Raw genomic sequence first — 16,844 nt, forward strand, 5'->3', positions numbered from 1 at the left:
TGGGGGTTTCATTCATGTGACCTACTCCATTCAGACTTATAACATTTGCTCAAAATCAATCAGTGAGAATAATTAGAACATTTTATGTTAAGAATTTAAGTTCATCAATTTTGATATCCAATTGTGTATTTTATTTTGGTTGTAATGTCAAAATCCTGATTCACATAGGTAAATAGTTACAAATGGTAACTAAAATAGCTTGTGCTGCATGGCAGGATGTTCGTGGGACAAAAAAAATTTAGCAGAAAAAGGTTTAACAACAACAAAAAGAGTATTCAGGATGAAGTAATTTGAAGCATAAGAAAACCAGGAGATAGCAATTAAGTAAATAGATAGGTAATGAAGTAATGAGAAGTAATAAATAAAGAATAAAGTAATAAATAAATGAATAAAGAAGTAAATGAGAAGACCAGTGTTGAATTACTGGTTCTCAGCTTTGGTTGTACTTAAAATCACCTGGAGAGTTTTAAAAACTACCAGTTCCTACCTCAAAAGATTTTGTTATAATTATTCTTGGGTGAGCCCTGGGAATGAGAGTTTCTTGAAAGCTCTCCAGCTGATTCTTTTTTTTTTTTTTTTTCCATTTTTAGAGACGGAGTCTCGCTCTGTCGCCCAGGCTGGAGTGCAGTGGCACGATCTCAGCTCACTGCAAGCTCCGCCTCGCAGGTTCACGCCATTCTCCTGCCTCAGCCTTCCGAGTAGCTGGGACTACAGGCACCCGCCACCATGCCTGGCTAGTTTTTTGTATTTTTAGTAGAGATGGGGTTTCACTGTGTGAGCCGGGATGGGATGGTCTCGATCTCTTGACCTCGTGATCCGCCCGCCTCGGCCTCCCAAAGTGCTGGGATTACAGGCGTGAGCCACCGCGCCCCGCCTCCAGCTGATTCTTAATGTGTAGCCAGGGCCTCTACTCAGTTAACTGATGGCCACTTTTAGAAGATCCCTTTGACCCAGATGATATGATTTCAAAGTTTTCTCCTCTTTTCTTCTGATTATATAGAAATTATTAGGCATTCAACATTTTTTGTCAAGTGACAGTGTAAAATTTTATGCTCACGTCAAATCTCTGCAAAATAAGATTATTTCAGGATAGTTAAAGTCTTCATTTAAAGATGAATTTTGTCTAATGTATTATCTTTTCAGTGGTTAGAGGACTTTGTAATGTATTTTGCCACTAGGAAGAACATTATGGAGACAAAATGCTTGTCTTACGTCACACCTGATGGTACCAATATATAATATGTTGAATCAGTGAATGAATAAATATATATTCTTCATCACTTTGTTCCACGTAAATTTAGTTTTAGGCAGTCAGGGTCAGTGAACAAAGATGGCAAAGTGTTGAGGTTAGACATGAGCCTGGGTTGTAGTTATGAACGAAAAGGATCATGTCACAAGTGTTCTGTGCCTTTTGAGTCTCTTGGCTAGGTAAACCTTAACCACACATGCTATGGAGATTTCACGTCTACTTGCTTTTTAGGAGTGCTGCAGATTTAGGGTGGTGTTTCTACTTAGGATTAACTCTTATTCAGATTAATGGACAGGTAACTGGTTATGGAAAGAAAATACATTTATTTTGTGTTTATCTGGATTATTACTTTTAATTGATGATAACCGATGTCGAGAAACTAAAACAAAACAAAACCATACTCTCACACAGCTAGCTGTGACAGCCTGGCAGACGGAGGGATTATTTTGCCTTTTTTTTTTTCCCCAGCATTAAAAGACGCCTCAGAGAAGCTCAAACAGCTTGAGATGGAGAACAGTCCTTTGCTGTCCCCTCGATCCAACATCGATGTTAACATAAACAGCCAGGTATTCAAATTTCCCCTGCGTATACCTGTTACACATCTCCAGAGCTCCCAGAAATCTTTTCTTTCCAAAGACAGTACTTTTTTCTTTGGCTGGGAAATCTGTCTGTGCTGATTTCTTATCAACCTGTTTTCTCATTTTAAAGGATGAAATCTGTAGATGTTCAGGAGGGAAGGGGGAAACTTGCCCGGCAACATGAATTGTAAGGTGATTGCACGATTTAAAAAAAAAACCACAGTCAAGATGACTGTTAAACCTTTTATTTTGATTCACCCATTCTAGGTGAAGGACTTGCTGAAGCCTTTGGAAATTACAGAAGGATTTGTTTTAAAAAGAGAGCTCCTCTGTGGTATAAACAAGAAAGAGAATAGAATTTCCGGTGCTTTAACTTCATCTGTCATTCCTTTCTCTCCCCGTCCCCTTTAAATTTTTTTTGTTGTGGGGTGGGGAATACATACCAATTACACCAGTCAAGCTTCAATTTATAGTTTGACTATGATTTTCTTATTTCTGTGTTAAATAACTTACAGGAAGAGCTAAAATAAATCGAATGAGATGGAAATTTTATAATTAATCATATCAGCTACCAGATGGCCCCACTAAATGGAAGAGTTGATTTTAGGTAATGATCTAGAAATGCCCTTTTTTTTTCTCTACATATAGACAACTGATAACATGGCCAAGATGAATTTTGTTTTTGTTTTAAAGAGGAAGGGAGAACGGCTGACTCACAGTGTTCTTCCATCCTTGGATAACTAACTGGAATTTCTTTTTTTTTTTTTTAATTATACTTTAAGTTCTATGGTACATATGCACAACGTGCAGGTTTCTTACATATGTATACATGTGCCATGTTGGTGTGCTGCACCCATTAACTCATCAGCACCCATCAGCTTGTCATTCACATCAGGTATAACTCCCAATGCCATCCCTCTCCCCTCCCCCCTCCCCACAATAGGCCCGGGTGTGTGATGTTCCCCTTCCCGAGTCCAAGTGTTCTCATTGTTCAATTCCCACCTATGAGTGAGAACATGCAGTGTTTGGTTTTCTGTTCTTGTGATAGTTTGCTGAGAATGATGGTTTCCAGCTGCATCCATGTCCCTACAAAGGACACAAATTCATCCTTTTTTATGGCTGCATAGTATTCCATGGTGTATATGTGCCACTTTTTCTTAATCCAGTCTGTCACTGATGGACATTTGGGTTGATTCCAAGTCTCTGCTATTGTGAATAGTGCTGCAATAAACATACATGTGCATGTGTCTTTAGAGCAGCATGATTTATAATCCTTTGGGTATATACCCAGTAATGGGATGGCTGGGTCATATGGTATTTCTAGTTCTAGATCCTTGAGGAATTGCCATACTGTTTTCCATAATGGTTGAACTAGTTTACAATCCCACCAACAGTGTAAAAGCATTCCTATTTCTCCACATCCTCTCCAGCACCTGTTGTTTCCTGACTTCTTAATGATTGCCATTCTAACTGGTGTGAGATGGTATCTCATTGTGGTTTTGATTTGCATTTCTCTGATGGTGAGTGGTGATGAGCATTTTTTCATGTGTCTGTTGGCTGTATGAATGTCTTCTTTTGAGAAATGTCTGTTCATATCCTTTGCCCACTTTTTGATGGGGTTGTTTTTTTCTTGTAAATTTGTTTGAGTTCTTTGTAGGTTCTGGATATTAGCCCTTTGTCAGATGAGTAGATTGCAAAAATGTTCTCCCATTCTGTAGGTTGCCTGTTCACTCTGATGGTAGTTTCTTTTGCTGTGCAGAAGCTCTTTAGTTTAATTAGATCCCATTTGTCAATTTGGCTTTTGTTGCCATTGCTTTTGGTGTTTTAGACATGAAGTCCTTGCCCATGCCTATGTCCTGAATGCTATTACCTAGGTTTTCTTCTAGGGTTTTTATGGTATTAGGTCTAACATTTAAGTCTCTAATTCATCTTGAATTAATTTTCGTGTAAGGAGTAAGGAAAGGATCCAGTTTCAGCTTTCTACTTATGGCTAGCCAGTTTTCCCAGCACCATTTATTAAATAGGGAATCCTTTCCCCGTTTCTTGTTTTTATCAGGGTTGTCAAAGATCAGATGGCTGTAGATGTGTAGTATTATTTCTGAGGGCTCTGTTCTGTTCCATTGGTCTATATCTCTGTTTTGGTACCAGTACCATGCTGTTTTGGTTACTGTAGCCTTGTAGTATAGTTTGAAGTCAGGTAGCATGATGCCTCCAGCTTTGTTCTTTTGACTTAGGATCGTCTTAGCAATGCAGGCTCTTTTTTGGTTCCGTATGAACTTTAAAGCAGTTTTTTCCAATTCTGTAAAGAAGGTCATTGGTAGCTTGATGGGGATGGCATTGAATCTATAAATTACCTTGGGCAGTATGGCCATTTTCACAATATTGATTCTTCCTATCCATGAGCATGGAATGTTCTTCCATTTGTTAGTGTCCTCTTTTTTCACTGAGCAGTGGTTTGTAGTTCTCCTTGAAGAGGTCCTTTACATCCCTTGTAAGTTGGATTCTTAGGTATTTTATTCTCTTTGAAGCTGTTGTGAATGGGAGTTCATTCATGATTTGGCTCTCTGTTACTGGTGTGTAAGAATGCTAGTGATTTTTGCACATTGATTTTGTATCCTGAGACTTTGCTGAAGTTGCTTATCAGCTTAAGGAGATTTTGGGCTGAGATGATGGGGTTTTCTAAATATGCAATCATGTCATTTGCAAACAGGGACAATTTGACTTCTTCTTTTCCTAACTGGATACCTTTATTTCTTTCTCTTGCCTGATTGCCCTAGCCAGAACTTCCAACACTATGTTGAATAGGAGTGGTGAGAGAGGGCATCCCTGTCTTATGCCAGTTTTCAAAGGGGATGCTTCCAGTTTTTGCCCGTTCAGTATGATATTGGCTGTGGGTTTGTCATGAATAGCTCTTATTATTTTGAGATATGTTCCATCAATACCGAATTTATTGAGAGTTTTTAGCATGAAGGGCTGTTGAATTTTGTCAAAGGTCTTTTCTGCATCTGTTGAGATAATAATGTGGTTTTTGTCTTTGGTTCTGTTTATATGCTGGATTACGTTTATTGATTTGTGTATGTTGAACCAGCCTTGCAATCCCAGGGATGAAGCCCACTTGATCGTGGTGGATAAGCTTTTTGATGTGTTGCTGGATTCGGTTTGCCAGTATTTTATTGAGGATTTTTGCATCGATGTTCATCAGGGATATTCGTCTAAAATTTTCTTTTTTTTGTGGTGTCTCTGCCAGGCTTTGGTATCAGGATGATGTTGGCCTCATAAAATGAGTTAGGGAGGATTTCCTCTTTTTCTGTTGATTGGAATAGTTTAGTTTCAGAAGGAATGGTACCCAGCTCCTCCTTACACCTCTGGTAGAATTCGGCTGGAATCCGTCTGGTCCTGGACTTTTTTTGGTTGGTAGGCTATTAATTATTGCCTCAATTTCAGAGCCTGCTATTGGTCTATTCAGGGATTCAACTTCTTCCTGGTTTAGTCTTGGGAGAGTGTAAGTGTCCAGGAAATTATCCATTTCTTCTGGGTTTTCTAGTTTATTTGCATAGAGGTGTTTATAGTATTCTCTGATGGTAGCTTGTATTTCTGTGGGGTCGATGGTGATGTCCCCTTTATCATTTTTATTGCGTCTATTTGATTCTTCTCTCTTTTCTTCTTTATTAGTCTTGCTAGTGGTCTATCAATTTTGTTGATCTTTTCAAAAAACCAGCTCCTGGATTCATTGATTTTTTTGGAGGGTTTTTTGTGTCTCTATCTCCTTCAGTTCTGCTCTAATCTTATTTCTTGCCTTCTGCTAGCTTTTGAATGTGTTTGCTCTTGCCTCTCTAGTTTTTAATTGTGATGTTAGGGTGTCCATTTTAGATCTTTCCTGCTTTCTCTTGTGGGCATTTAGTGCTATAAATTTCCCTCTACACACTTTAATGTGTCCCAGAGATTCTGGTATGTTGTATCTTTGTTCTCATTGGTTTCAAAGAACATCTTTATTTCTGCCTTCATTTCGTTATGTACCCAGCAGTCATTCAGGAGCAGGTTGTTCAGTTTTCATGTATTTGAGTGGTTTTGATTGAGTTTCTTAGTCCTGAGTTCTAGTTTGATTGCACTGTGGTCTGAGAGAGAGTTTGTTATGATTTCTGTTCTTGTACATTTTCTGAGGAGTGCTTTACTTCCAACTATGTGGTCAATTTTGGAATAAGTGCAATGTGGTGCTGAGAAGAGTGTATATTCTGTTGATTTGGGGTGGAGACTTCTGTAGACGTCTGTTAGGTCTGCTTGGTGCAGAGTTGAGTTCAATTCCTGGATATCCTTGTTAACTTTCTGTCTCATTGATTTGTCTAATGTTGACAGTGGAGTGTTGAAGTCTCCCATTATTATTGTATGGGAGTCTAAGTCTCTTTGTAAGTCTCTAAGGACTTGCTTTATGAAACTGGGTGCTCCTGTATTGGGTGCATATATATTTAGGAGAGTTAGCTCTTCCTGATGAATTGATCCCTTTACCATTATGTAATGGCCTTCTTTGTCTCTTTTGATCTTTGATGGTTTAAAGTCTGTTTTATCAGAGACTAGGATTGCAACCCCTGCTTTTTTTTGTTTTCCATTTGCTTGGTAGATCTTCCTCCATCCCTTTATTTTGAGCCTGTGTGTGTCTCTGCATGTGAGATGGGTCTCCTGAATACAGCAAACTCTGATGGGTCTTGACTCTTTATCCAATTTGCCAGTCTGTGTCTTTTAATTGGAACATTTGGTCCATTTACATTGAAGGTTAATATTCTTATGTGTGAACTTGATCCTTTCATTGTGCTATTAGCTGGTTATTTTGCTCGTTAGTTGATGCAATTTCTTCCTAGCCTCGATGGTCTTTACATTTTGGCATGTTTTTGCAATGGCAGATACCGGTTGTTCCTTTCCATGTTTAGTGCTTCCTTCAGGGTTTCTTGTAGGGCAGGCCTGGTGGTGACAATATCTCTAAGCATTTGCATGTCTGTAAAGGATATTATTTCTCCTTCACTTATGAAACTTAGTTTGGCTGGATATGAAATTCTGGGTTTAAAATTCTTTTCTTTAAGAATGTTGAATATTGGCCCCCACTCTCTTCTGGCTTGTAGAGTTTCTGCCCAGAGATCTGCTGTTAGTCTGATGGGCTTCCCGTCGTGGGTAACCCGACCTTTCTCTCTGGCTGCCCTTAACATTTTTTCCTTCATTTCAGCTTTGGTGAATCTGACAATTATGTGTCTTGGAGTTGCTCTTCTCAAGGAGTATCTTTGTGGCGTTCTCTGTATTTCCTGAATTTGAATGTTGGCCTGCCCTACTAGGTTGGGGAAGTTCTCCTGGATGATATCCTGAAGAGTGTTTTCCAACTTGGTTCCATTTTCCCCCTCACTTTCAGGCACACAAATCAGATGTAGATTTGGTCTTTTCACATAATCCCATATTTCTTGGAAGCTTTGTTCTCTTTCCTCTTTTTTCTCTAGACTTCTCTTCTCACTTCATTTCATTCGATCTTCAATCATTGATACTTTTTATTCCAGTTGATCGAGTTGGTTACTGAAGCTTGTGCATTTGTCATGTAATTCTTGTGTCATGGTTTTTATCTCTATCAGTTTGTTCATGGCCTTCTCTGCATTGATTATTCTACTTATCCATTCTTCCATTCTTTTTTCAAGATTTTTAGTTTCTTTGCACTGGGTACGTAATTCCTCCTTTACCTCTGAGAGGTCTGATCGACCGAAGCCTTCTTCTCTCAACTCATCAGTCATTCTTTGTCCAGCTTTGATCTGTTGTTGGCGAGGAGCTGCTTTCCTTTGGAGGGGGAGATGCACTCTGATATTTTGAATTTCCAGCTTTTCTGCCCTGCTTTTTCCCCATCTTTGTGGTTTTATCTGCCTTTAGTCTTTGATGATGGTGACGTACTGATAGGGTTTTGGTGTGGGTGTCCTTTCCGTTTGTTAGTTTTCCTTCTAACAGTCAGGACCCTTAGCTGCAGGTCTGTTGAGTTTGCTAGAGGTCCACTCCAGACCCTGTTTGCCTGGGTATCAGCAGCGGAGGCTGCAGAAGATAGAATATTGCTGAACAGCGAGTGTTGCTGTCTGATTTTTGCTCTGGAAACTTCATTTCAGAGATGTGCCCAGCCATGTGAGGTGTGAGGTGTTGGTCTGCACCTAGTAGGGTATATCTCCCAGTTAGGTTACTCAAGGGTCAGGGACGCACTTGAACATGCAGTCTGTCCGTTCTCAGATCTCAACCTCCATACTGGGAGACACACTGCTCTCTTCAAAGCTGTCAGACAGGATCATTTACCACTAACTGGAATTTCTTTAGAGACCAGTATAGAGTAGAAAGTGATTTTCTTCTGTCTTGCATTGTCATTATTAAAACTGTCTTTCTGGATCCAAGCCCTTTCTTCCCCCCTTTCTTTCTAATATATTTTTTCTTAGAAACAGCTGTTAGAAGGTGATTCAGTTTCAGAAAAGCTTTCCATTTTCTTGACTTTTCAGTATTCTATCCCACTTGTCTGTTTGCTTTCATGGTGTTTTTAAATATATCTCTGTAATGTAGGGGAATGCAGGGCCAGAGACGGAAGGATAAATAGAAAACTTTAGATAAAAGCTGTAGTTGATTAGTAACTAGTGGAAATTTAGTGGAAGACTGCAATGACCCTAAAGAATGAAGTCTGGTAAAACTTGGGGGTAGGGAGGAGTGGGGGGCGGGGATTGTTGGCTGTGCTCGGAGTTCATGGAAATCTGTTGAACAGCTACTTGTTTCTTTTGTAAAATGTCCTGCGTATCTTGCTATAATGTAACTGATCCTCTGAGGCAGAGTGTCTACTGCATTAGTTTTGAAGCCTTGAAAAGATGAGGAGGAGTGTGGGTTCAGGATAGGAGAGTAAAGGAGCACTTTAGCTGAAGGACAGTGTGCCATCAAGGAACATTTGGGGGATCACATAGCTAGGAAGAATAACAGTATTCAGTGAGGGTTTACTCTATGCCAGACAAGAATAGAAGGAAGGAGGGAGATGGAGCAAGGTGGGCAAATATAACCCTCCAGTGATCATCCCCACTGCAGGAACACCAAATTAAATAGCTCTCCATGCAAGAAAGCACCTTCATAAGAACCAGAAATCAGGTGAACCCTCATAGTACCTGGTTTTAACATTATACCAAGGAAAGAGGCACTGAAGAGGGTAGGAAAGACAGTCTGGAATCGCTGATGCCACCCCTCCCCTATGGAGGAGGGCGGCACTGAGAGAGAATCTGTGCTTGGGGAAGGGAGAGCACAGTGACTATGGCACTTTGTATTGGAACTCAATGTTGGTGTGTCAGAATGGAAAGCAACACAGGGCAGAATTTCGCTGGTGCCAACAGAGGCTGCATTTAGAACAGTCCTAGCCAGAGAAGAATCATCCATCCCAGCGACTGGATCCCGAGTTCCAGCTAGCCCAGCGCTGTGGGCAGAAGTGCTGTAAGGTCCTAAATAAATGGAAAGATAGTCTAGGCCACGAGGACTACAGTTCCTAGGCACATCCCGGTATTGTGCTGGGCTCAGAGCCAGTGGATTTGGGGTACACTTGACCTAGAAAGATACTAGCTGGAGGAGCCAAAGGAATGCTTGCATCACCCTTTTTCCAGTCTCAGGCAGTGCAGTTTACTTCTTCCATTTAAGGAAAGGTGAGGGAAGAGTAAAGAAGACTTTGTCTTGTAGCTTGGATACCAGTGTAGCCACAATAAAATAAAGCACCAAGCAGAGTCCTAAAGCCTCCATTTCAGGCCCTACCTCCCCATTACATTTCTAGACATACCATGGGCTAGAAGGGAACCTGCTATCTTGAGGGAAAGGACCCAGTCCTGGCAGAATCTGTCACCTGCTAACGAAAGAAACCCTTGGGTCAGTGGTTTCCAGGCAGTACTTGCCACAGGCATTGGGCAAGACCTGGTACCATGATGGCTTCAGATGTGACCCAGGGCATTTTCAGCTGTGGTGGCCATGGGGAGAGACACCTTCTGCTTGACGAAAGGACAGGGAAGAATAAAAAGAACTTTGTCTTGCAACTTGGGTAACAGCTCAGTCATGGTAAAATAAAGTACTAAGTAGATTCCTACAGTTCCCAACTCCAGGCCATAGCTCCTTAGACGGCATTTCTGAACCAGCCCTGAGCCGGAAGGGAACCTGCAGTCCCAAAGAGAAGGGCACAAGTCTGGCTAGATTCACCACTTGCTGACGAAAGAAACTGGGCCTTGAATAACCGTCAGTGTTGGCCAGGCAGTAGTCACCACGTACCTTGGGTGAGACCCAGTACTGTACTGGCTTCAGGTCTGACTCAGCACAGTGTCAATGGGTAGCCACGGGGGTGCCTGTGTCATTTCTCCCCCAACTCCATGCAGCTCACTGAGAAGAGAGAGACTGTATGGGAGAAAGTGAGGGAAGAGAACAAGAGACTCTGCCAGGTAATCCGGGGAATTCTCCCGGATCTTACCCAAGACCACCAAGGCTGTATCTCAACAAGTCTGCAAGAAGTCACAGGCTTACTGGGCATGGGGTTCGCCCTAATGCAGATATGGCTGAAGTGTCCAAAAACTTATATCACAATATTCAATTCCCTTTGAATAACTAGAATGCCTTCTCAAGACAGATGGGTACAAAAAGCCCAGACTGCAGAGATTATAATAAATATCCAACTCTTTAATGCCCAGACATCAACAAGCATCCAAGATCATCCAGGAAAACATGACCTCACCAAACAAATTAAATAAGGCACCAGTGACCAGTCCCAGATTGACAGAGAGAGATATGTGACCTTTCAGGCAAATAATTCAAATAGCTGTTTTGAGGAAACTCAGTGAAATTCAAGATAACACAGAAAAGGAATGCAGAATCCTATCAGATACATTTAACAAAGAGATTGAAATAATTTTTAAAAATCAGCAGGAATCCTAGAGCTGAAAAATTCAATTGATGTAGTGAAGAATGCATCAGAGTCTCTCAACCACAGAATTGATCAAGCAGAAGAAAGAATTAGTGAGCTTGAAGACAGGCTGTTTGAAAATACAGTCAGAGGAGACAAAATAAGAAAAAAATGAAGCATTCCTAGAAAATCTAGAATATATTTTCAGAAGGACAAATCGAAGAGTTATTGACCTTAAAGAGGAGGTAAAGAGATGTGATAGAAAGTTTATTCAAAGGGATAATAACAGAGAACTCCCCAAACCTAGAGAAAGATACCAATATTCAAGTACAAGGAGGATATAGAACGTCAGGCAGACGTAACCCAAATAGGACCACCTCAAGATACTGAATAATCAAACTCCCAAATGTCAATGTTAAATAAAGGATCCTAAAAACAGCAAAATAAAAGAAACAAAGAACATACAAGGGTGCTTCAGTACGTCTGGAAGCAGACTTTTCAGCAGAAAAGTCTTTTCAGTCCTTACAGGCCAGGACAGAGTGGCATGACATATTTAAAGTGAAGTAAAAATTTTTATCCTAAAATAGTATATCCATGTTTGAAGATATCCTTCAAACATGAAGGAGAAATACCTTCCCAGACAAACAAAAGCTGAGGGATTTCACCAGACCTGTCTTGTAAGAAATGCTGAAGGGAGTTCTTCAGGCTGAAAGGAAAAGATGTTAATGAACAATAAGATAATCATCTGAAGGTACACAACTCACTGGTAATGGTATGTACACTAACATATACAGAATATTATAACACTGAAATTGTTGTGTATAAACTACTCATATCTTGAGTAGAAAGGCTAAAAGACTATCAAAAATATAACTACAACAACTTTTCTAGACATAATATAATAAGCTATAAATAGAAACAAGAAGTTAAAAAGTGGGAGGTGGGTGTGGTTTCAAATTAAAGTATAGAGTTTTTATTTTCTCTTTGCTCGTTAATTTTTTTTTTGCTATCAGTGTTGTCATCAGTTTAAAATAACATGTTACAAGATAATATTTGCAAGCCTCATGGTAACCTCAAATCAAAAAGCCTATAACAGTTGCACAAAGAAATAAAAAGCAAGAAATTTAAACATACCACCAGAGAAAAGCACCCTTCACAAAAAGGCAGGCAGGCAAGAAGGAAGAGAAGACCACAAAACAAGCAGAAAACAGGTAACAAAGTGGCAGTAGTAAATCCTTACTTATCAATAATAATATTGAATGTAAATGAACTAAACTCTCCAATCAAAACACAGAGTGGCTAAATGGATTAAAAAAAAAAAAAAGCCCGAGCGATCAGCTGCCTACAAGGTGCACATTTTACCTATAAAGACACCTAAAGACTGAAAATAAAGGGATGGAAAAAGATATTCCATGCAAATGGAAACCAAAAAAGAACAGGTTATTTATATTAGATAAAATTGATTTTGAGACAAAAACCATAAAAAGAGAGACAAAGAAGGTCATTATATATTGATAAATGGTCAATTCAGCAAAAGGATATAACATTATAAATAATATATGCACCTAAAACTGGAGCACCCAGATATATAGAGCAAATATTATCAGAGCTACAGAGAGATACACCTCAATACAATTGTAGCTGGAGAATTCACCCCACATTCAGCAAAGGATAGATAATCTAGAAAAATTAACTCAAAAAATTGGATTTAATCAGTATAGACCAATGGATTTAATAGAACATTTTATCTAGTGGCAGCAGAATATACATTCTTGTCCTCAGCACACAGATTATTCTCAAGGATAGACCATATGTTAGGTCACAAAACAAGTCTTGAACATTCAAAAAAACTGAAATCATTTCCAGTATCTTCTCTGGCCACATGGAATAAACCTAGAAATCAATAACAGAGAAACTTTGGAAACTATTCAAACACATGGAAATCAAACAGTATGCTTCCAAATGACCAGTGGGTCAATGAAGAAGTAAGGAAATTTTGTAATTTCTTGAAACAAATGAAAATGGAAACAAAACATACTAAAATCTATTGCAGCAAAAGCAATACTGAAGGAAGTTTATAGCAATAAGGGCCTACATCACAAAAGTAGAACAACTTCAGATAAACAGCCTAATGATGCATCTTAAGGAACTAGAAAAGCAAGAACAAACTAAACCCAAAATTAATAGAAGAAAAGAAATAATAAAGATCAGAGCAGAAATAAATGAAATTGAAATGAAGAAAATACGAAGTATCAATGAAACAAAAAGTTGTTTTGTGAAAAGATAAAATGGACAAACCTTTGGCCAGATTAAGAGAAAAAGAAGACTCAATTAAATAAAATTGTAGATGAAAAAGGAGACTTATAATTGATACTGCAAAAATTGAAGGATCATTAGAGATTAGTATGAGCAACTATATGTCAATAAATTGGAAAACATTGAAGAAATGGATGAATTCCTAGATGCATGGAGCCTACCAGGACTGATCCAAGAAGAAATCCAAAACCTGAATAGACCAATAACAAGTAACAAGATCGAAGCTGTAATAAAAAGACTCCCAGCAAAGAAAAGCCCAGGACCCGATGACTTCACTGCTGAATTTTGCCAAATATTTAAAGAAGAACTAATACCTGTCCTACTCAAACTGTTCCAAAAAATAGAGGAGGAAAGAATATTTCCAAATTCATTTTATGAGATCAGTATTACTCTGATAACAAAACCAAAGATACCTCAGAAAGGGAAAACTACAGACCAGTATCTCTAATGCATATTGATGCAAAAATCTTCAATAAAATACTAGCAAACTGAATTCAACAACATATTAAAAAGATAAGTCATCATGTCCAAGTGCGATTTATCCCAGGATGTAATAAGGATGGGTTAGCATATGTAAATCAATCAAGGTGATACCTTATATCAGCAGAATGACAAAAACCATATCATTTCAATTGATGCTGAAAAAGCATTTGATAAAGTTCAGTATCCCTTTTTGATTAAAAAAAAAACTCTAAAAAAACTGGGTATAGATGGAATATACCTCAACACACTAAAAGTCATGTTATGACAGACCCGCAGCTAGTATCATACCTGAAAGCCTCCTTTAAGATCTGGAAAAAGGCAGGGATGCCCACTTTCACCGCTGTTTTTCAGTGTAGTACTGGAAGACCTAGCTAGAGCAATCAGACAAGAGAATGAAATAAAGGGCATCTAAATTGGAAAGGAAGAATTCAGATTATCATCAGATGATATTATTTTATATTTGGAAAAACCTAAAGAAAAGAAAAAACAGAACTGATATATTCAGTAAAGTTGCAGGATACAGATCAGCATACAAAAATCAGTAGCATTTCTATATGCCAACAGCAAACAAACTGAAGAAAAAATCAGGAAAGTAATCCCATTTACAATAGCCACAAATAAAAGGAAATACCGAAGAATAAAAATAATCAAAGAAGTGAAAGATTTCTACAATGAAAACTATAAAATAACGGTATGAGATATCAAAGAGGACACAAAATTTGAAAGATATTCCATGTTCATGGAATAGAAGAGTCAGTATTGATAAAATGTCCAAACTTCCCAAAGTAGTTTGCCAATTCAATTTAATCCCTATCAAAATACCAATGATATTTCTACAGAAGTAGAAAAAAAAATTCTAAAATTTATATGGGATCCCAAAACACTCAGAATAGCCAAAGCTGTCCTGAGAAAAAAGAAAAAACTGGAGAACTCATAGTACCTGACTTCAAATTATACTACAGAGCTATAGTTACCAAAACTCATGGCATTAGCATAAAAACAGACACATAGACCAATGTAACAGAATAGAGAAGCCAGAAATAAATCCATACATCTGCAGTGAACTTACTTTTGACAAAGGTGCCAAGAACATACACTGGAGAAAGGACACTCTCCTTCAATAAATGGTGCTAGGAAAACTGGTTTTCCATATGCAGAAGAATGAAACTTGACTTCTATCTCTGGCCATATACAAAAATCAAATCAAAACAGATTAAAGACTTAAATCTAAGACCTCAAACTATGAAACTACTAAAAGAAAATATTGGAGAAACTCCAAAACATTGGTCTATGCAAAGATTTCTTGAATAATATCCCAAAAGCATAGGCAACCAAAGCAAAAATAGACAAATGAGATCACATCAAGTTAAAAATTTCCTGCACAGCAAAGGAAACAGTCAACAAAGTGAAGAGATGACCCACAGAGTGGTAGAAAATATCTGCAAATTACCTATCTGACAATGGACTAATAACCAGAATATATAAGGAGCTCAGACAACTCAATAGGAAAAAAAATCTAATAATCTGATTTTAAAATGGGCAAAAAATCTGAATAGACATTTCTCAAAAGAAGACATACAAATGGCAAACAAGTTTATGAAAAGGTGCTCAACATCACTGATCATCAGAGAAATGCTAATCAAAACTACAGTAAGATATCATCTCACCCCAGTTATAATGGCTTTTATCCAAAAGACAGGCAATAATGAATGCTGACAAGGATGTGGAGAGAAAGGAACCCTTGTACACTGTTGGTGGGAATGTAAATTAGTACAGCAAGTACAGAGTGCCTCAAAAATGGAACTATCATATGATCTAGCAGTCCCAGTGCTAGATGTATGCCCAAAAGAAAGGAAATCAGTATATCGAAGAGATATCTGCACTCCCATGTTTATTGCAGCACTGTTCACAACAGCCAAAATTTGGAATCAACCTAAATATCTCTCAGCAGATGAATGGATGAAGAAAATCTGGTACATACACACAATGAAGTACTATTCGGCCATAAAAAAGAATGAGATCCTATCATTTGCAACAACCTGGATGGAACTGGAGGACATTATGTTAAGAGAAGCCAGGCACAGAAAGACAAACTTCGTATGTTCTCACTCATTTGTGGGAGCCAAAAACAAAGAATTAAACTTGTGGAGATAGAGAGTAGATTGATGGATACCAGATGGGAAGGGTAGTATGGAGGGTGTGGGGGAAAGTGGGTATGGTTAATGGGTACAAAAGTATAGTTAGAGGGATAGAATGGATAAGATCTAGCATGGAAAAGATCTAGCATTTGATAGCATAACAGGGTGACTACAGTCAATAACTTAATGTACATTTAAAAATAAGTAAAAGAGTATAATTGGAATGTTTGTACACAAAAGAAGTGATAAATGTTTCAGGTGATGGATATTCCATTTACCCTGATGTGATTGTTACACATTGTATGCCTGTATCTACATATCTTATGTCCCCATAAATATATACAAGTACTATGTACCCATAAAAATAAAAAAAAAATAAGATTTTTTTAAAGAATAGAAGAAACAATTCAGTATTATACTACTAATAAAGGACATCTGACTACCTTGCCTTAACTCTAGTCAACTTGAGTAGAGGTTGAGCCCCCTCATCTGAAAATTTAAAATTCAAAATGATCCAGAATCTAATACATTTTGAGCACTGATGTGATACTCAAAGGACATGCTCATTGGAGCATTTTTTATTTTGGATTTTCATATTAGGAATGTTCAACCAGTAAGTATAAGGCATATATCCCAAAATCTGAAAAAACACAAAATCTGAAATACTTTTAGTCCCAAGCACTTTGGAAAAGGGATGCACAACCTGTATTGTGAAAAAATGGATTCATGTTTTATTAATGTGATGCATTTTTAATAAAGGTTGATTTCTCTACCTCTACTATCAACAATTGTTGTTTGCTTAAGGAATGCAAATTAATCTTAACATCAGCCTGACTAAAGTAATTTTAGGAAGAAAACCTACTGAAAATAAAATGCATCATTCTAAAGTAAAGCATGATTTGTTGGTTGACTTGCCCTAAGAACTGAGAATGTCTTAGCCAGCAACCTTAAGATTACTTAAGACTCAGACTAGCACTACTGACAGCAGAGTTGACAGTGTTGTAAGAGCACATAGTAGAGGGATCACATCCGGCCTGCATTATGCAGGATTTGTACAGTCACCTGACATGCCTTATGTACTGTTGGTTCAGTTCTAAAAATGTGTTTACTGTCTACTTTTTGTAAGATAAAATAATAAATACTGTGTGGAATTCACAGACGAATGACAAGTTCTT

General features: G+C 38.2%; 1 protein-coding gene and 1 long non-coding RNA gene across 5 annotated transcripts in view; one reads left to right on the forward strand and one right to left on the reverse strand.

The window, feature by feature from the left end:
* The window catches only part of EPB41L5 (erythrocyte membrane protein band 4.1 like 5), a 179,183-nt gene that overhangs the window by 118,219 nt on the left and 44,120 nt on the right, over positions 1 to 16,844 (forward strand). For all 4 annotated transcript variants that reach the window (XM_033231775.1, XM_033231772.1, XM_033231774.1 and 1 more), the window contains exon 18: positions 1,718 to 1,815. In XM_033231775.1, the coding sequence (XP_033087666.1) occupies positions 1,718 to 1,815 (98 nt within the window). The remainder of the gene's footprint in view (positions 1 to 1,717; positions 1,816 to 16,844) is intronic.
* LOC117095131 overlaps positions 1 to 16,844 on the reverse strand; it is a 55,347-nt gene that overhangs the window by 2,602 nt on the left and 35,901 nt on the right. The gene's annotated exons all lie outside the window — the stretch shown is intronic.

This window comes from Trachypithecus francoisi, unplaced genomic scaffold (genome assembly GCF_009764315.1).
Source record: "Trachypithecus francoisi isolate TF-2019V2 unplaced genomic scaffold, Tfra_2.0 Lachesis_group13, whole genome shotgun sequence".
NCBI lineage: Eukaryota > Metazoa > Chordata > Mammalia > Primates > Cercopithecidae > Trachypithecus > Trachypithecus francoisi.